The sequence below is a fragment of the Anolis sagrei genome, chromosome 2 (assembly GCF_037176765.1).
Source record: "Anolis sagrei isolate rAnoSag1 chromosome 2, rAnoSag1.mat, whole genome shotgun sequence".
NCBI lineage: Eukaryota > Metazoa > Chordata > Lepidosauria > Squamata > Dactyloidae > Anolis > Anolis sagrei.
The window spans coordinates 13,257,338-13,278,005 of record NC_090022.1 but is presented as its reverse complement, the minus strand read 5'-3'; the positions used below and the strand labels follow the sequence as shown (position 1 = coordinate 13,278,005).

The 20,668-nt window shown below is 44.2% G+C and overlaps 1 protein-coding gene and 1 pseudogene across 2 annotated transcripts in view; one reads left to right on the top strand and one right to left on the bottom strand.

Moving 5' to 3' along the window:
* LOC132765750 (zinc finger protein 585A-like) overlaps positions 1-20,554 on the top strand; it is a 37,835-nt gene extending 17,281 nt beyond the window's left edge. For both annotated transcript variants that reach the window (XM_067465078.1, XM_067465077.1), the window contains exons 7-11: positions 565-681; positions 3,660-3,818; positions 12,073-14,280; positions 15,976-16,037; positions 17,521-20,554. In XM_067465078.1, the coding sequence (XP_067321179.1) occupies positions 565-681; positions 3,660-3,818; positions 12,073-14,280; positions 15,976-16,037; positions 17,521-17,565 (2,591 nt within the window). In that variant the 3' untranslated portion in view covers positions 17,566-20,554. The remainder of the gene's footprint in view (positions 1-564; positions 682-3,659; positions 3,819-12,072; positions 14,281-15,975; positions 16,038-17,520) is intronic.
* Positions 8,408-9,225, bottom strand: LOC137096319 (CD82 antigen pseudogene; annotated as a pseudogene).
* Positions 20,555-20,668: the final 114 nt, after the last annotated feature.

Here is a 20,668-nt window from a genome sequence, read left to right as displayed (position 1 = left end):
TCTGATAGGTGTATTGTGTTCAAATTTGGTGTCAATTTGTCCAGTGGTTTTTGAGTTATGTTAATATAATTTATTATTATTATTATTATTATTATTATTATAGTTATAATTTATTATTATTATTATTATTATTATTATTATTATTATTTAAGCCGCTCCTCATAGGGCTTGTTCTCTAGACCCCTGATCATTTTAGTCACCCTCCTCTGGATACCTTCCAGCTTGTCAATATCTCCCTTCAATTGTGGTGACCAGAATTGGACACAATATATATGTGTGTGTGTGTATTTGTGTCATTAAAACCATTAAAATATGGTAAATTGTAAAGGCTATTTTAAGTGTATTCTATTTTAATCTTTTTTCACCTTAATCCACACTTTTAAAAATGTGTATTGTACTTTTGAAACTATGAACAAAGTGTGGGATTGTTAGCCACCTTGAGTTCTCACGAGGAGAAAGTCGGGTATAAATAAAGTAAATCATAATAGTAATATTCAAAATGCATTAAAACCTGCATTTAAAAAACCTTCCCCTGCCCTGTTTCGCTCCCCTTTTTTCCTGCAGAAAGTGACCCTGTGATAGAAACAGTGAGTCAGATAGAGACTGTTCAGACGGAGGTCCTTGCGTCCGAAGAAGGAATAATCCCAGAAGACATTTCCTCCGTAATTGAGGTTGTGGAAAGTGAGTATCTATTTTGGATTTGGTTAGGAAAAAGGAAAAAGGAAAAAGAGCAAGTTATTTTGTTGGCCCCATTACGACAACCAGTATAGTGTTGTGTAAAGTTTAGAGCAGGCATGGTTTGCCCCTCCGGTGTTTTGGACTACATGGCCACAATTCGGTACAAAGCAGATTGGCTGTGGCCGGGTGAAGTGGCCCTTTCACCTGGGAAAGAAAGGGAGTGAAGCAGGTGATGTGTATAAGGGAAAGGAAGGAAGGAGGAAAAGAAGGGAAGGAAGGAAGGAGAAAAAAATAGAAAGGGAGGGAGGGAGAGAAGAAAAAAAGGAAAGAAATGGAGGGAAAGGTGGAGGAAGGGAGGAAGGAAGGGAAGGAAGAAGGAAGGGAGGGAAGAAGGGAAAAGAAGGAAGGAAGGAGGAAGGAAGGAGAAAAAGAAAAGGAAGGAAGGAAAGAAGGAGAAAGGGGGAAGAAATGGAGGGAAAGATAGAGGAAGGAAGGGAAGAAGGGAGGGAGGGAAGAAGGGGGAAAGAAGGGAAGGAAGGAAGGAGAAAAAGAAAAGAAAGGGAGAGAAGGAAGGAAGAAAGGAGAAAAGGGGAAAGAAATGGAGGGAAAGATTGAGGAAGTGAGGAAGGAAGGGAAGGAAGAAGGGTGAAAGAAGGGAAGGAAGGAGGAAGGAAAGAAGGAGAAAAAGAAAAGGAAGGGAGAGAAGGAAGGAAGGAAGGAAGGAAGGAAGGAGAAAGGGGGAAAGAAATGGAGAGAGGGAGGAAGGATGGAAAAAAGGAGGAGAAAAAGAAGGGGAAAGGGAGGAGGAAGGAAAGAGAAAAAGAAGAGAAAGAAAGGGAAGGAAGGAGAAAAGGGAAATAAATGGAGGGAGAGGTGGACGGAGGAAGGAAAGAAAGAATGAGAAAAAGAAGGGAAAGAGGGAGGGAGGGAAGAAAGGAAAGAGAAAAAGAAAGGGAAGGAAATAAGGAGGGAAGAAGGAGAAAAGGGAGAAAGGGAAGGAAGAAGAAAAGGGGAAGGAAATGGAGGGAGAAATGGAGAGAGGAAGCAAGGGAAGAAGTGAGGGAGGGAAGAAAGAAGGAGAAAAAGAAGGGAAAGAAAAGGAGGGAAGGAAAGAAGGAAGGAGAAAAAGGGAAAGGAAGGAAGAGAATGAAGGAAGGAGAAAAAGAAAGGAAAAAAGGGAGGGAGAGAAGGAAGGAAGGGAAAAAGAAAGTAGAAAATGAAAGGAAAGGAAGAGAAAAAGAAGGAAGGCAAAAAGAAGGGGGAAAAGGATAGGAACGAAGGAGAAAAAGAAGGGAAAGGGAGGGAGGGAGAAGGAAGGTAGGAAGGAAGGAGAAAAAGGAAGAGAAAGGGAGAGAGAGAGAAGGGAAGGAGAAAAGAGGAGAAAGAAAGGGAGAGGAATAAGAAAGGAGATAAACAAGAAAACGAAACGGAAGGAAGGGGAAAAGGGAAATAAATGGAGGCAGAGGTGGAGGGAGGAAGGAAAGAAAGAATGAGAACAAGAAGGGAAAGAGGGAGGGAAGGAAGGAAGGAGAAAAAGAAAGGGAAGGAAGGAAGGAGAGAAGAAGGAGAAAAGGGAGAATGGGAAGGAAGGAAGAAGAAAAAGGGGAAGAAATGGAGGGAGGGAGGTTGGAAAGAAGGGAGGAGAAAAAGAAGGGGGAAAGGGAGGAGGAAGGAAGGAGAGAAAGAAGAGAAAGAAAGGGAAGAAAGGAGAAAAGGGAAATAAATGGAGGGAGAGGTGGAGGGAGGGAGGAAAGAAAGAAAGAATGAGAAAAAGAAGGGAGGGAGGGAAGAAAGGAAAGAGAAAAAGAAAGGGAAGGAAAGAAAGAGGGAAGAAGGAGAAAAGGGAGAAAGGGAAGGAAGAAGAAAAGGGGAAGGAAATGGAGGGAGAAATGGAGAGAGGAAGCAAGGGAAGAAGGGAGGGAGGGAAGAAAGAAGGAGAAAAAGAAGGGAAATAAAAGGAGGTAGGGAAACAAGGAAGGAAGGAAAAAAGAAAGGAAAGAAGGGAGGGAGAGAAGGAAGAGAGGAAAAAAAGATGGGAAATAGAAAGAAAAAGAAGGGACAGGAAGAGAAGGAGGGAAGGAGAAAAAGAAAGGAAAGAAGGGAAGGAGAGAAGGAAGGAAGGAAAAAAAGAAGATGGGGAAGGAAGGAGAAAGGGAAGGGAAGGGAGGGAGGGAAAGAATGAAGGAGAAAAAGAAGGGAAGGAAGGAAGAGAAGGAAGGCAGGAAGGAGAAAAAGAAAGGAAAGAAGGGAGGGAGAGAAGGAAGGAAGGAAAAAAGATGGGGAAAAAGAAAGTAGAAAAAGAAAGGAAAGGAAGAGAGAAGGGAAGGAAGGAGAAAAAGAAGGGAGGGAGAGAGACGGTAGTAAGGAAGGAAGGAGAAAAAGGAAGGAAGGGAAAGGGAGGGAGAAGGGAAGGAATAAAAAAGGAGGGAGTGAAGCAAAGAAAAAAAAGGAAAAGATGTGAGGGGCGGGAAGGAAGAGAAAGGAAAGAGCAGGGTGTCTGAGGGCCCGCTTGTGAAGCCGAAGCCTGTCTGCCAGTGATGACATTTTACCTCACCGGCAGAAAGACAAGCGTAAAGCCGCGGTGTAACTAAAGGCCTCAGAGGAACAAAGTGGGGCTTAGTTGATGTTTACCTCAAAGTTACCTCAGTATTATATACATTTTCTTTTTAGTTCTCGCTAAAATATTATCCTATGGCTTTGAAAGCACGTAGGTGAAGGCCTGCAAAGCAAATTGGAAGCCCTAAAGTCATTAAAGTCATTAAAACTCCCTCGATAGATAGATAGATAGATAGATAGATAGATAGATAGAGGTAGTTTGGTGCCTCAGCAAACTACAACTCCCAGGATTCCATAGCCTTGAGCCAGGGCCGTTCAAGTGGTATCAAACTGAATTAATTCTGCAGTGAAGATGTATTTGGAAGCTCTTTTTCTCTTGTGTCCATCAGTATCAACAATCTTTGTTCTTTTTTTTCTTTTGGTAGCAAACATGTGGCAAAGTGACGACGACGGGGAACCCATTGAGACGTCATGGGAAGAAGGGAAAAGTGTGGGAAGAGACGAAGAAGGGTCGGGAAATTTGGGGAGAAGAGAGACTCCAGAGAGAAACAAAGCGACTGAAAAGAGAAGGGAGAAATGGGCAGGTAAAGTGTCCTCTCTGTCATCTCCTTGGGTTCTTGTCTATTTCCTTCTTTTCTTCGTAGGAGCAAAATAGCAAGTTATTTTGTTGTCCCCATTGAGACAACCAGTATAGTGTTGTGCAAAGTTTAGAGCAGGCCTGGGCAAACTTCGGCCCTCCAGGTGTTTTGGACTACAACTCCCACAATTCCTAACAGCCGGTAGGCTGTTAGGAATTGTGGGAGTTGTAGTCCAAAACACCTGGAGGGCCAAAGTTTGCCCAGGCCTGGTTTAGGGAAATAAATAATTGAGGAGTTTGAACTTAAAAAACAAACAAATCCCTTTCAGGCTCACAGGAGAGGGAAAGAAAAGGAACAAAGCAGATTGGCTGTGGCCAGGTGAAGTGGCCTTTTCACTTGGGAAAGAAAGGGAGTGAAGCAGGTGATGTGTATAAGGGAAAGGAAGGAAGGAGGAAAAGAAGGGGGAAAAGAAGGGAAGGAAGGAAGGAGAAAAAGAATAGGGAGGGAGGGAAGAAAGGATGGAGAAAAAGGGAAAGAAATAGAGGGAGATGTGGAGGGAGGGAGGGAAGAAGGAAAGAAGGAGAAAAAGAAGGGGAGATAAAGAAGGGAAGGAGAAAGGAACGAGAAAAAGAATAGTAAGAGAGGGAGGGAGGAAGGAAGGATGGAAAGAAAGGAGGAGAAAAAGAAGGGGGAAAGGGAAGGGAAGGAAGGAATGAGAAAAAAGGAAAGAAATAGAGGGAGATAGGAGGGAGGGAGGAAGGAAGGGAAGAAAGGAGGGAGGGGGAAGAAAGAAGGAGAAAAAGAAGGGAAGGAGGAAGGAACAAGAAAAAGAATAGAAAGGGAAGGAAGGAAGGAATGAGAAAAAGGAAAAGACATAGAGGGGGATATGGAGGGAGGGAAGGAAGGAGGGAGGGAAGAAAGAAGGAGAAAAAGAAGGGGAGAAAAAGAAGGGAAGGAGGAAGGAACAAGAAAAAGAATACAAAGGGAGGGAGGGAAGAAAGGAATGAGAAAAGGGGAAAGAAATAGAGGGAGATATGGAGGGAGGGAGGAAGGAAGGGAAGAAAGGAGGGAGGGAAGAAAGAGAAAAAGAAGGGAAGGAGGAAGGAACGAGAAAAAGAATAAGGAGGGAGGGAAGAAAGGAATGAGAAAAAGGGAAAGAAATAGAGGAGATATGGGGGGAGGGAGAAAGAGAAGAAAGGAGGGAGGGAAGAAAGAAGGAGAAAAGGAAGGGGAGAAAAAGGGAAGGAGGAAAGAACAAGAAAAAGAATAAAAAGGGAGGAAGGGAGGGAAGAAAGGAATGAGAAGAAGGGAAAGAAATAGAGGGAGATATGGAGGAAGGAAGAAAGGAAGGAAGGAAGGAGGGAAGGAGGGAAGAAAGAAGGAGAAAAGGGAGAAAAAGAAGGGAAGTAGGAAGCAACAAGAAAAAGAATAGAAAGGGAGGGAGGGAAGAAAGGAATGAGAAAAAGGGAAAGAAATAGAGGGAGATATGGAGGGAGGGAGGAAGGAAGGGAAGAAAGGAGGGAAGAAATAAGGAGAAAAAGAAGGGAAGGAGGAAGGAACGAGAAAAAGAATAAGGAGGGAGGGAAGAAAGGAATGAGAAAAAGGGAAAGAAATAGAGGAGATATGGAGGGAGGAAGAGAAGAAAGGAGGGAGGAAAGAAAGAAGGAGAAAAAGAAGGGGAGAAAAAGGGAAGGAGGAAAGAACAAGAAAAAGAATAAAAAGGGAGGAAGGGAGGGAAGAAAGGAATGAGAAAAGGGGAAAGAAATAGAGGGAAATATGGAGGGAGGGAGGAATTGAAGAAAGGAGGGAGGGAAGAAAGAAGGAGAAAAAGAAAGGGAGAAAAAGAAGGGAAGGAGGAAGGAATGAGAAAAAGAATAGAAAGGGAGGGAGGGAAAAAAGGAATGAGAAGAGGGGAAAGAAATAGAGGGAGATATGGAGGGAGGGAGGAAGGAATTGAAGAAAGGAGGAAGGGAAGAAAGAAGAAGAAAAAGGGGAGAAAAAGAAGGGAAGGAGGAAGGAATGAGAAAAAGAATAGAAAGGGGGGAAGGAAGAAAGGAATGAGAAAAGGGGAAAGAAATAGAGGGAGATATGGAGAGAGGGAGGAAGGAAGGGAAGAAAGGAGGGAGGGAAGAAAGAAGGAGAAAAAGAAGGGAAGGAGGAAAGAATAGAAAGGGAGGGAGGGAAGAAAGGAATGAGAAAAAGGGAAAGAAATAGAGGGAGATAGAAATAGAGGGAGAAGGAGGGAGGGAGGGAGGGAGGGAGGGAGGGAAGTAAGAAGGAGAAAAAGAAGGGAATGAGGAAGAAATGAGAAAAAGAATAGAAAGGGAGGGAGGGAAGAAAGGGAGATCTCTAGATAGATATGTATGACTAAAGATCTATAGGGCTTGCAAATATTACAGGGGGGAAATGCACACACCAATATGTATTTAATGTCTACATAGATATGAATATAGATATATAGAGCTTGCAAATATTGCAGGGGAAATGCACACACACATACATATAGAGAGAGAAAGATGTCTAGATAGATACAAACATAGATATATAGGGCTTGCAAATATTGCAGGAAGAAAATACACATACACAGAGAGAGGATTTGCAAACATTTCAGGGGGAAATGCATATGTGAAATTTGTATATATAATTATAGATCTATATCTAGCTCTGCATTGTTTATATAGGCTTTGAATGTTTGCCTGTTGAATGTTTGCCTGTTGAATGTTTGCCTGTTGAATGTTTGCCTGGAAGCCGGCCTGAGTTCCCATGAAGAGATAGAGCGGGATATAAATGAAGTATTATTATTATTATTATTATTATTATTAGTTATTGTTGATAGCATGTGATACAAATGAAGTTTATTATTATTATTGATAACATATTAGTTTTGTTGACCCTCCTTTTCCACTTACAGAGCTAGTTTACTGTTTTTCTTTGAAATATGGTAAATATTCCAAAAACATTTAACCTACGGATGACCCAATTAATGTAATTTTATTGCTATATGTTTTTATTTTGAAATTGACCAGTAACTGCTGCATTTCACACCCTCGACTTATACTCGAGTCAGTACGTTTTTCCAGTTTTTTTATGGTAAAGTTAGGTGTCTCGGCTTATATTCGGGTCGGCTTATACTCGAGTATGTACAGTATGTGTACTTTAGAAAAAAGCTAAAGAGGCCAAACCGCATCCAGTGATCGAATCCTGCTAAATCAAAGAGATTCTGCTAAATCAGTGGTTCTCAACCTTCCTAATGCCGCGACCCCTTCATACGGTTCCTCATGTTGTGGTGACCCCCAACCATAACGTTACTTTCGTTGCTACTTCATAACTAATTTTGCTACTGTTATGAATCGTCATGCAAATATCTCATATGCAGGTCTATTTTCATTCACTGGACCAAATTTGGCACATATACTCGATATGCCCAAATTTGAATACTGGTGGCGTTGGGGGGGAATTGATTTTGTCATTTGGGAGTTGTAACTGCTGGGATTTCTAGTTCACCTACAATCAAAGAGCATTCTGAACTCCACCAACGATGGAATTGAACCAAACTTGGCACACAGAATTCCCATGACCAACAGAAATTACTGGAAGGGTTTGATGGGGATTGACCTTGAGTTTGGGAGTTGTAGTTCACCTACATCCAGAGATCACTGTGGACTCAAACAATGATAGATCTGGACCAAACGTGGCATGAAAACTCAATATGCCCAAATGTGAACACTGGTGGAGTTTGGGGAAAATAGACCTTGACATTTGGGAGTTGTAGTTGCTGGGATTTATCGTTCTCCTACAATCAAAGAGCATTCTGAACTCCACCAATGATGGAATTGAACCAAACTTGGCATACACAACTCCCATGACCAACAGAAATTACTGGAAGGGTTTGATGGGGATTGACCTTGAGTTTGGGGGTTGTAGTTCACCTACATCCAGAGATCACTGTGGACTCAAACAATGATAGATCTGGACCAAACGTGGCATGAAAACTCAATATGCCCAAATGTGAACACTGGTGGAGTTTGGGGAAAATAGACCTTGACATTTGGGAGTTGTAGTTGCTGGGATTTATAGTTTACCTGCAATCAAAGAGCACTCTGAATCCCACCGACAGAATTGGGCTAAACGTACCACACAGAACCCCATGACCAACAGAAAATATTGTTTTCTGATGGTCTTTGGTGACCCCTCTGACACCCCCACACGACTCCCCCCAGGGGTCCCGACCCCCAGGTTGAGAAATGCTGTGCTAAATCAAAGAGAATGCAGGTTTTATTGTATGTGCAAATCAATGACAGTCGAGAACTTGAGTCATTCCAGTCTTGTCACAAAATTTCCGACGTAGATTGAGGCAATGAAGAGGACATGGTGACCAAACGGCCAAGGCGCCATGCAAACCGAGGAAGTCCGAAGTGGGCTTCTTCCTATCAAGAGCTGGAAAGTAGGTGGAACGATCGCTAGACCTGATTCCCATGAATATAGCTGTCCCATGAATCCACAGTAAGATTGGATACTCATAAGAAGGATGAGACACAGAACTGAATCCAAGGAACCAATAAGTTTTGTTTGTGTTGTTGCAAGTCAACCTCGGCGTTTCTGTATTTCAAAAAGTGTATTATTTTGGGGTGGGGTGTCATCATTAGCATAGCCACCCTTTCTTGTGGCAGACGCAACAAGCTAGCACCAAGCCCAGCATCTCCGTCACGGCCAACCCTACGGAGATTCCGAAAATGGTGTCAAAATTATCCTCCAGCCATCGAAAGACATTGTCCTTACAGCCAATCTTTCTAACGGGCCAGTCATCCACCGTGACTTTGCCAGCCTTTGACTTCTTACCCATGGCACAAAAGCCAAATTTTGCCTCGGTTTCATTCCTGCAGGAGCAAGGGTAGAACGTCCACTTCATGTCATTAAGAGTTGGGTTTTCTTGCCAGTCTTCTGGTCCTTTCCAGCCGCAGCAAGAGAAGTTGTATTGGACATAGTCCAGTGCAGTGTTCAGGGGTTGAATTGTTTCATTGTTGGGTTCATACACTTGCAGGATCTCCGTGAAAGACGTTTCAATTTTACCCTTGAGGCCTGACTCCTGCTGATATAGATAGACGCCGGCAGCAATCTGGGACACAAGGATGACGATCAGGCCCATGACATACAGGCCCAAAAAACACTGGACCCCACATAATGTGCTTGCACAGCCCAGGAACCCCTTCAGCAACGTAATGCCCCCGACTACGATGAGGACATACGATACCGTCTTGATCGCAGGGGTGGCGATGTTCATTAAGGAGATGAAGGAATCTACCTCCAGCAAGAGGAATACCCCGCAGCCGACAACCAGCGCTCCCAGGAGAAAGAAAATTTGGTTGAAGAAGAAAAATAAACATGGCGTGACTTTCATACAGAAAACCCCCATTGTGTCTGTTTCCCTCCACTCCCCCACTGTATGTTCTGTTTTGTATTGGAACTTGGAAGGGAGAAAACTCCGCCGCCCACACACTTCGTGGAACATCTATGAGATCTCTCCTGTGTGTTCCGTGCCAAGGTTGCCGTAAAGTGACATGCGCGCTGCCGTAAAGTGGCATGCATCCCCACTCAGCCCATTTCACCCCCTTTGGGATGAAACCCCCGGTGATGCACTGGGTTAAACCCCTGTGCCGACAGGTCGCAGGTTCAAATCCGGGGAGAGGCGGATGAGCTCCGTCTATCAGCTCCAGCTCATGCGGGGACATGAGAGAAGCCTCCCACAAGGATGATAAAACATCAAAAATCATCTGGGCAACATCCTTGCAGACGGCCAATTCTCTCACACCAGAAGCAACTTGCAGTTTCTCAGGTCGCTCCTGCCACATGCACAATGGAGGACCTTCTTGCAGCAACACCAGAAGCACTCCAAGTGGCCAGATACTGGTCAAAGGACATTTAATCAACTACCAAACTCACAAATTTTGTATTTTGTCTGTTTGTTTGCTTTGTTTCTGTTAGAAATGTCATATAATTGACTGGTTGCCCTGACACGACAAATAAATAAATAGGTCGCTCCTGACATGACAAAAAAGCAAACAAAACAAAACCCTTTGGGCAGAGAAATGTGGGCATATGTTTGGTCTGTGGCTCTTTAGGTTATACATTACGAGGGTTATCTGGAAAGTAAGGTTACAAGATTTTTTGGATATACAAAGAATGAATATTTATACACATAATAAAAGTGAAAATATGTACAATGGAGTCCTGCTTATCCAACCTTTGCTCATCCAACGTTCTGTATTATCCAACGCAGTCTGCCTCCTGTCCGGATCTACAGCTGTTTCAATACAGGTAGTTTGTGGAAAATAGACCTTGATTTAGGAAAGTTGTAGTTCACCTACATCCCAAAATAACTGTGAATCCAAACACCGATGGATCTCGACCAAACTTGGTACACATACCTGATATTCCAAAATTTGATTACAGGAGGTGTTCGGGGGGAACTGATCTTCCTTTCTGGGAGTTGTAGTTCACCCACAGCCAGAAAAACTGTGACCTCCACCAATGATGGACCTGTACCACACTTGGCACATAATCCCCATGACTAACTCAACCTACTGGAGGGGTTTGAGGGTATTGACTCACCATAGTGGGATTTGTAGTTTACCCTGTAGCCACAGAGCACACTGAACCCCACTCATGATGCACCTAGAGCAAGTGGGTTGTTGTAGTTTTTTTTCGGGCTGTATGGCCATGTTCTAGAAGAATTCCCTCCTGACATTTCACCTGCATTTTAGATTCCGGCCATGAAAGCCTTTGACAATACATCTAAAGCAAACTTGTCAAACATAACAAACTTTAAGTATTGATGGAGTTTTTCGGCATGACATGAGTTCTAGTTTACCCACAACCTGATGCATTTTTTACAATTACAGAAATTTTCCTGCTTCTTGGCAGGGGGTTGGACTGGATGGATGGCCCATGAGGTCGCTTCCAACTCTATGATTCTATGTGTGCTATCACAAAACAGTACCGACCATGCGCATTTGGGCTGCTTTTGGGCAGCCTAAAAGAACCAAAAAGGACCGGGTTGTGGCGCAGCTGGTTGGGAGTCAGCTACATTAAAATCACTACTGACCAAAAGGTCATGAGTTCGAAGCCAGCCTAGGTCAGAGTAAGCACCCAACCATTTGTCTAACTTGCTGTCGACCTTTGCAGCTAGAAAGTCAGTTGCATCTTTCAAGTAGGAAATTTAGGTACTGCTTATGTAGGGAGGCGAATTTAACTAATTTATGATGCCATAAAAATCTCCAGCAGTGTGCAAAAGAATGAGAAACTACTTCCATCAGTGTCAAAAGTGGACGATGAAGCGACAGCTCCCCCGATGGCTGGAATTCAAAGCATACCCTCATGAAGCTGGAAAGTTAAATAGCCTCTGTATGTCTGTTTATATATGATGTGTGTCTATGGCATTGAATGTTTGCCATGTATATGTACATTGTGATTTGACCTGAGTCCCCTGTGGGGGGAGAAAGCCGGAATATAAATACTGTAAATAAATAAATAAATAAGCCACAAAGTTACCGAAATGTAAAAAACCCAAAAACCCACAATTCAAAGTGCTGATGTTAACCTATAAAGCCCTAAACGACTCTGGTCCTGTTTACCTCTCCGAACGTATTCTCCCCTATGAACCATCAAGATTATTAAGATCATCTGGAGAGGCCCTGCTCTCGATCCCACCGGCTTCGCAAGCACGTCTGGTGGGGACGAGGGACAGGGCCTTCTCGATAGTGGCCCCTCAACTCTGGAACTCTCTCCCACTGGAGATCAGAACCGCCTCTTCTATCCTGACATTTAGGAAACAGGTAAAGACGTGGTTATGGAGGCAGGCATTCGACGAGTGAGCCAGTACCCTTAGATATGGATGGAGGATGATGAACAACGATTTTAGTGTGATGACTGACCATTATAGTTATTGAATGTAATTGCTGTTTTAAGGTTTTACTGTAATATAATTATGATGTTTTATTGACTGTATGTGATATTATGGTTGGAAACCGGTCTGAGTCCCTCAAGAAAGGTGAGAAGGCCGGTATATAAAACTTTTAAATAAATAAATAAAAGGTAGAGGCAGAGTCCTACAAACAGTTCAGTAAAAAACATATTCAAGGCCAATGGGATGCTAGTTGCAGTAGGGAGTTGAAAAATGAGATGAGAAGGATAAGAGAATGCCATACTATGTAGTATTAATTTGCCATAGACCTTCACTTATCGTTCTCTGTTCTTCCAAAAGGTAGTGACTGGATGCCGGAGAGAGAAGCCAACACTGGACTGGAGACCCCTGAGCCAGAAGAAGGAGCAATGTTTAGAAAAGTAGGAGGACATCCTCTTTGTGCTCCCAAGATGGAAGAGATGCCCACAACCCTTCAGGGTGCCGAGGGATCCCAGGAAGCCGTTCAGGGGAAATCAGCCAAGGAGAATCCACACAAATGTGCGCAGTGTGGACAAAGTTTCCATAAGCGGTCGCAGCTGGTTATTCACGAGAGGACTCATGCCGGAGAGAAGCCGTTCGCTTGCAAAGAGTGCAGACAGTGTTTTGCTTCCCATACAGACCTTCTCAGCCATGAGGAAAGCCACGCAGGGGAGAAACCGTACCCGTGCTCGGACTGTGGGAAGAGTTTCCGCGAGAAAGCCTACGTCATCCAACACAAGAGAGTCCACACGGGGGAGAGGCCCTATGTATGTTCCGAGTGCGGGAAGAGCTTCTTTCGCCGAGGGTCGCTCATTTTGCATGAGAGAATGCACACCGGAGAGAAGCTGTACAGGTGCCTGGACTGCGGGAAGTGCTTCAACCGGAAGCCGCACCTTGCTGTGCATAGGAGGATTCACACAGGAGAGAAGCCTTATCAGTGCTCGGACTGTGGGAAGAACTTCACCGTCAAGTCCGCTCTCACTGTGCACATGAGGACTCATTCCGAAGAGAAGCCTTACCAGTGCTCGGATTGCGGGAAGAACTTCAGAGAGAAGGCGAGTCTCACCATCCACAAGCAGAGCCATACATCCGAGAAACCGTTCCAGTGTTCCGAGTGCGGGAAGTGTTTCTGCTACAAGGCGTCTTTTCGGCGGCACAAGAAGACTCACGCGGAAGGGACGGGCCTGGCATCCTATGACTGCCCCGACTGCGGGAAGAGCTTTGGCCGCAAAGATTACCTCATCACGCACCGGAGGATCCACACGGGAGAGAAGCCTTACGTGTGCTCCGTGTGCGGGAAGAGCTTCAATCACGGGGCAACCCTTGTCACTCATAAGAGGACACACACGGGAGAGAAACCCTACGAGTGTTCGGAGTGCGAGAAAAGCTTCAAGCAGATTTCGGGCCTTATTACACATCGGAGAACTCACACGGGGGAGAAACCATATGAATGCGCTGACTGTGGTAAAGGCTTCATCCTGAAATCGTATCTGGATGTCCATAAGAGAATTCACACCGGAGAGAGGCCTTATCAGTGCTCACACTGCGGGAAGGGGTTCTTGTGTTCCTCTTACCTTTTGAGGCACGAGAAAACCCATACCGGGGAGCGGACACATACCTGCTCCGACTGTGGGCAGAGCTTTCATTGGAAGCGTTCCCTCGACATGCACATGAGGAAACACACTGGAGAGCAGCGTCTCCATGAATGCACCCTCTGCGGCAAAACCTTCACTTGGTCGTCGGCCTTGAATGTCCACATGAAGACGCACACGGGGGAGAAACCGTACACGTGTTCCCAGTGCGGAAAGACCTTCAGCGGGAAATGGCTCCTCATTCAGCACGAAAGGACCCACACGGGCGAAAAACCCTACGATTGTCCCGAGTGTGGGAAAAGTTTCCATGCCAAATCGTCGCTCTTTGCACACAGGCGAACCCACACGGGGGAAAAGCCGCACGAATGCGCCGAGTGCGGGAAGAGCTACAGCGGGAAAGCCAATTTCATGGCGCACATGAGGACCCATACTGGAGAAAAGCCCTACGAATGCTCCGACTGTGGGAAAGCCTTCTGTAAGAAATACCGCCTTGTGACGCACAGAAGGACCCACACAGGGGAGAAGCCCCACCAGTGCTCCGAGTGTGGCAAAGGGTTCAACTGGAAAGGCGGCCTCATCAACCACATGCGGATTCACACTGGGGAGAAGCCTTATGCCTGTCCCAAGTGCGGGAAGTGCTTTCATAAAAAGGACCACCTGGCTCGGCATGAGATCATCCATACAGGGGAGAAGCCGCATGTCTGCTTTGACTGCGGAAAGAGCTTTAACCAGAAAGTTGCCTTGATAGTACACATGAGGACGCATACGGGAGAGAAGCCGTACAAATGCTCTCTGTGTGAGAAGAGCTTCCGCTGGAAGAAGTCCCTGATCACGCACAGTGCTATTCACACGGGGAGGAAGCGCTATCAGTGCTCCGAGTGCCCAGAAAGCTTCAGCCGGCGTTCCCAGCTGGAAAAGCACGAAAGGACACACACAGGTGAGTGAGGTTGTTAGAGAAAGCTACCTTAAAATATAGCAGAGCATCCAAAAACCAAACAGGATGTGAAAAGTTGAGCATTCGCTCATTAGCGAGCAGAGCATGAAGTGCTGTGTGATGTGACTGTAAAGAATGCAACTTTTAATTACAGTCCAGCAAGCAGGTAGTTAGTCATTGCAGGTCTTCTAATCTTAAAAATCACAAAAAGTTTATTTAAACAATAAGAAATAACTACATTTCTTAATAATCAAGAACTGGGCCTGAGGTACTCTAACACCCATCTCTTCTAAAGTTTCAAAGAGAGGGGAAAACCATCCAATCGCTACATCTCTCCTAACACACAAGCAGAGAGAGATCTCAAAGCACACAGCACATACTTTCCATACTGAAGTGTAAGAAGGCAGAAGGCAGATTCAAAATGTTTGCAGTAGAAAAGTATTCATTTTAAACAAATGAGAACAGAACAGAGGAGAGAAGAAATAGATGCATTCCCAACTATACCAGTGTTTCTCAACCTTCCTAATGCCACAGCCCCTTAATACAGTTCCTCATATTGTGGTGACTCCAACCATAAAATTATTTTCTTTGCTCCTTCATAACTCTAGTTTTGTAACTGTTATGAATTGTAGTGTACATAGCTGATATGCAGGATGTATTTTCAGTCACTGGACCAAATTGGGCACAAATATCTGACATGTTCAAATTTGAATCCTGGTGAGGTTGAGGGGGATTGATTTTGTTATTTGAGAGTTGTTGTTGCTAGAATTTATAGTTCACCTACAATCAAAGCTCATTTTGAAGTCCACCAATGATAGAATTGAACCAGACTTGGCACACAGAACTCCCATGATCAAAATGGAAGGGAAACCCTTCGTTTATACTTTTACTGGTGTTTCCAAAATTATTAGCTCCATCCACACATTCATCTTCCATTCTTCCATTCATTCCCACACACCATATTAAATCCACATTTATAAAATCTGCACATTAATTTTTGTGACACATTCCCAACTGTCATACAGAAGACAAGGAGGAAGGGAAATGCTAACTCCTCCTCCTTGAGGACTTGCATTGATTCTACAGTGTTGCTTCATCCTGTGTGAGAAAACACTTTAATTTATGTACTTTGACATTTTTTTAAAATCGTGTCAGAAGCTACTTGAGAAACCACAAGTCGCTTCTGGTGTGAGACAATTGGCTGTCTGCAGAGACGTTGCTCGGGGGATGCCTGGATGTGTTTCAATCCTATGGGAGGCTTCTCTCATGTCCCTGCATGGGAAGCTGGGGCTGAGAGACAGGAGCTCACCCCGTCTTGCAGATTCAAACCACCGACCTTCAGGTCAGCAGTTCAGCCAGCACAAGGGTTTCACCCATTGCACCACTGCGGCCCTGGAAATGTAATTTAAAATGTAATTTTATCTAACTTGGTCTTTTGCTGGGTGGGATTGTCAGGAATGGTATAATAGTGATTTTTTTTAAGAATAGGCTTCTTCTTTTGAAAACTGTGTTTCCTATCATTTAATGCTCATGCCTTTCATTAGAAGACACGTAGGTTGTAAATCTGTGTCCAAAAAAGAATAGCATCTCTCACTTTTTCCACCCTAGTGCATAGTGTTAGAAATGGAAACCTCTTATCATGTCCCTACAACTAGGGTTGTGAGTAAAATTCACCCAGGATTGTGTCCTGCCTTTTAGGTTTTGTTGCCGTCGCTTCAGAACTCTCAGAACTCTCTGTGGAAGAAATCAGCACCGCTGTGGTAAGGAAGACGCCAATGAATTTATTTTCTTACGAATAGAAACGACCTCTTAATTGTCTTAATTGACCCTTCTGTAGAATTTTAGATTGAAGTAGCGAAGTAGCAAGGGGACACTGTACTAAGATTTGTTGATGTTTTAAAGCACATTTTCTTGAAAAAAAATATGTTTGAATGAATACATTTTATATTAGGCTTTGCATTCATGTATGCTTTCCAGAATGGCTTCCAAGCTTCGTGACATTCAAAAACATGCATTTCAACCCACCACGTGAAAATGAACGATCATTGCCCAACAATCTGCAAATGTCTTCCTGCATTCCCAGCTATACTGAGTTTTTTTTTCAAAGCCAAATCCAATCTGCACATTCCGTATTCAGAAACCTCCAGTCAGTCCACTCACAACATGCCTTGCTTCCAGTCCTTTTTTTGATCCTGCTTCCAAGCGCAATTCACTTTCTACATCCCCAAACTGGCTAGTTTTTACCTGAAAGATGTTCCCCACCCCCATTCAGTCCAATAGTACTTGCACCTTCTTTTAACACAGTAGTTCTCAACCTTCCTAATGCCACAACCCAATAATACACTTTCTTATGTTGTGGTGGCCACCAAACCATAAAATTATTTTAGTTGCTACTTCATATCTGTAATTTTGCTCCTGTTATGAATTGTAATGTAAATATCTGATGTGCAGGATGTATTCATTGGACCATATTTGGCACAAATACGTGATATGCCCAAATTTGTGGGGTTGGGGGGGAGGGTTGAATTTGTCACTTGGGAGTTGTAGTTGCTGGGATTTATAATTCACCTACAGTCAAAGAGTATTTTGAACTCCACCAGTGATGGAATTGAACTAAACTTGGCACACAGAACTCCCATGTTGTTGTTCATTCGTTCAGTCATCTCCGACTCTTCGTGACCTCACGGACCAGCCCACGCCAAAGCTCCCTGTCAGCTGTCACCACCCCCAGCTCCTTCAAGGTCAATCCAGTCACTTCAAGGATGCCATCCATCCATCTTGCCCTTGGTCGGCCCCTCTTCCTTTTACCTTCCACTTGAACTCCCATGACCAACAGAAAATTCCGGAAGGGTCTGGTGACCTTGAGTTTGGGAGCTGTAGTTCACTTACATCCAGAGAGCACTGTGGACTCAAACAATGATTGATCTGGACCAAACTTGGCACAAATACACAATATGCCCAAATGTGGTAGAGTTTGGGGAAAACAGACCTTGATATTTGGGGATTGTAGTCACTGGGATTTATAGTTCACCTACAACGAAAGAGCATTCTGAACCCCACCAATGATGGAAGTGGGCCAAACTTCCCACACAGAACCCCCATGACCATCAGAAAATATTGTGCTTCCTGGTGGTCTTTGGTGACCCCTATGACACCCAGGTTGAGAAATGCTGTTCTAACAGAAAGGTGGACTCTACCATTGAATGTTTCCTCATCCTGATCTTCTTCTTGTTGTTGTTCCAGATGAGCTTGGACTGCAGTACAATCATTTTGACCACTGCCGTGTAAGAGCAGCTAAACCTGGAGGAGTGAGACTTACCTCCCAGCTGTTCCTCCTGAACTCACCGGCCATTCCTTAATTTTATTTTCTTGAGAGAGAATTGCGTATGCCATGCAATGGCTGGAATCCTGTTGGCACACGAGGCCTCGTCAGTGGCGACGGGAAAGAGAGAAAACCATGCAGACTGCAGCCATGATGGGAAGCAGACATAATATTGGGGGAGATGGGTTGCTTAGTTCTGGCAAATCTGGTCTCTTTCTCCTTGCCGTCAGCTATAACACAACCATAACCGTGGGCCAAGAAAATGCCTGGAAGATTCTTCTTGAGACCCTCTACCTATTTCCTTCAGTGTGGTTATGGATGCTGACCCATTACCAATCGTGAGGAGGAGATCCAACGACCAACCCAGTCCTTTTCTCTATGGGAGAGCAGCTGGCCTAATGTCTCAGGCTTATACCTGACTGGGGACATAGCCTGTCTGTCATGACAGCTTGGAGAGATTAATCACCTAGCCCTTATTATATAGAGCAGGCATGGGCAAACTTTGATCCTCCAGGTGTTTTGGACTTCAACTCCCACAATTCCTAACAGCCGGTAGGCTGTTAGGAATTGTGGGAGTTGAAGTCCAAAACACCTGGAGGGCCAAAGTTTGCCCATGCCTGACATTGAGCCATTTTCCAACCACCAAAGAGTCTCTGCCTGTGAAGGCCACAGGGCCAGATTACATTATTATCATCAAGGCTAGAGATCCAGTAGTGTTGCCTTCAAAAATTATTTTGACAGGTATTTGTAATACCTGAGATGATGCATTAGGTGAACAGATTGTAATACAGTCATCCGTCCACAACTGCAGATTTTGTGGATTTTATGAATAATGTTCTCTTTCCTAATACTTTAGCTCCTCCAGTTTGATTCCACAGTCAACATCTTCTAGTTATAGTTGAAGGTCTTGAGCAGTGGTTCTCAACCTGTGAGTCCTTAGGTGTTTTGGCCTACAACTCCTAGAAATCCCAGCCAGTTTATCAGCTGTTAGGATTTCTGGAAGACCCAAACATCTGGGACCCACAGGTTGAGGACCACTGCTCTAGAGGTTTCTGGAGAGGACACCTGTTTGGGAATCTCCAATTTCCTCCAAAGTGATTCAATAATCAGTTTCCAGCAGAGCAGTGGTTCTCAACCTGTGGGTCTCCAGGTGTTTTGGCCTACAACTCCCAGAAATCCCAGCCAGTTTACCAGGTGTTAGGATTTCTAGGAGTTGAAGGCCAAAACATCTGGGGACCTACAGGTTGAGAATCATGACAGAATAAGTTGATCACAAGAGTCCAACTGGAAGACCTAGAAATTCCTAGAGAGATGTTCTTTAGGTAAACAAAAAAGCTCAGTTTCTTTATGTATGGTTTATCACTTCACAAAGCGACCTTGTGAATATGCAGTGAAGCCCTCCAAATCCGCTGGGATGGAGGGCACAGGTTTCCCATGAAAATGGGAAAAGTGAAAATGAAAACAATACTATTACCTGAGAGAACATCTCTAGGAATCCACACAGCCTCCTACATGGCTCAGATGTCAACTTCCACTGGAAGTTGGCCATATAAGCCTACCAATATCTAGAGCAGTGGTTCTCAACCTGTGGGTCCCCAGTTATTTTGGCCTTCAACTCTCCAAAATCTCAGCCAGTTTAAGATTTCTAGGAGTTGGAGGCCAAAACATCTGGGGACCCACAGGTTGAGAACCACTGGTCTAGAGAAATGTTTTCTTACATCATCCCACATAACCTTGTGGCCAAGATTACCCTAGAACAGGCATGGACAAACTTGGACCCTCCAGATGTTTTGGATTCAACTCCCACAATTCCTAACAGCCGGTAGGCTGTTAGGAATTGTGGGAGTTGGAGTCCAAAACACCTGGAGGGTCCAAGTTTGCCCATGCCCACCCTAGAATCATAATGGAGGATATAAACATTTCTAAGGAGAACATATTACTGAAGTACGAGAACATCCAAACTTCAAATTCCATATCCACCAACGTGGCGGGGTGGCTGTATTCCCAAATATAGGGTTCCCTAACAAAAATTGGGTGGGGGGATTGATGTTGTTTGGTTATGTGAGCGTTAACTTTGACCTTTAGTTGTTTGTTTTGGCGTTTGGTGTGCAGAGAGCCCTCGAAACCTGAGGGACCTTGCTTCAGTTGACTTAGTTTAGATATAAACCCAGCCCAAGTCCTGTGGCTTTGTTTTGGCTTTTGACTGTGGAACTCCATAAAGCTGTGAAACGCTCCCGTGCAGACGTGCTAGAACTAGGCCCCGTTTTGTTTTGTCTGAAAAGGATTCTTTGCAAATATTTCTTGCCTTTTGTAAGGAGGACCACTTTGGTATGGATCTCTGGCTGGATGCTAATGGCCACTTTACCTCGGAATCCTTTACAACAGTGGTTCTCAAACTGTGAGTCCCCAGATGTTTTGGCCTTCAAGTCCTAACAGCTGGTAAACTCGCTGGGATTTCTGGGAGTTGTGGGCCAAAACACCTGGGGAGCCACAGGTTGAGAATCTGGCCTCCCATCCGCTTTTGTCCTCTAAGCCACTCCAGCAACATTTCTATCAGCAGTGTCTCGAATCTGTTTTGAACTTGTCGGGTTCTCAGTTCCAACTCAAGATGGGTGTAACGTCTCCTAAATTATTTTCTGCCAAAATTCTCATTATCAATAGGAAACTTGGGAATTTGAGATATTTGTACGGACCATTGTCTTCACTTCCATTTTCTGTCACATATGAAATTCTTTAGAAGTAAGCATTCCATCTCTTGGCATTGTTTACATGATTTGTTTTGTTTCTGGGATTTGACAAAATGCTGTCTGATTTGTCCCGCCTTGCTGCTCTGTTTGGGATGTGCGTAAAGCGATTGTTACCAGTGATAATTATTTCCCATTGTAAGAAAAGAAAAAAAAGAAAATTACTTTTGAGTCTGTAACCGTACGTAATTAAAGCTTGTGTAAAGCCGAAGCGATCACTGTGGCTAATTTCCTTCTCTGAGAAATAGTTTTGGGAAATGGGCATGAGCAGACTTTGGCCCTCCAGGTATTTTGGACTTCAACTCCCACGTCCGGTCAGCCTCAC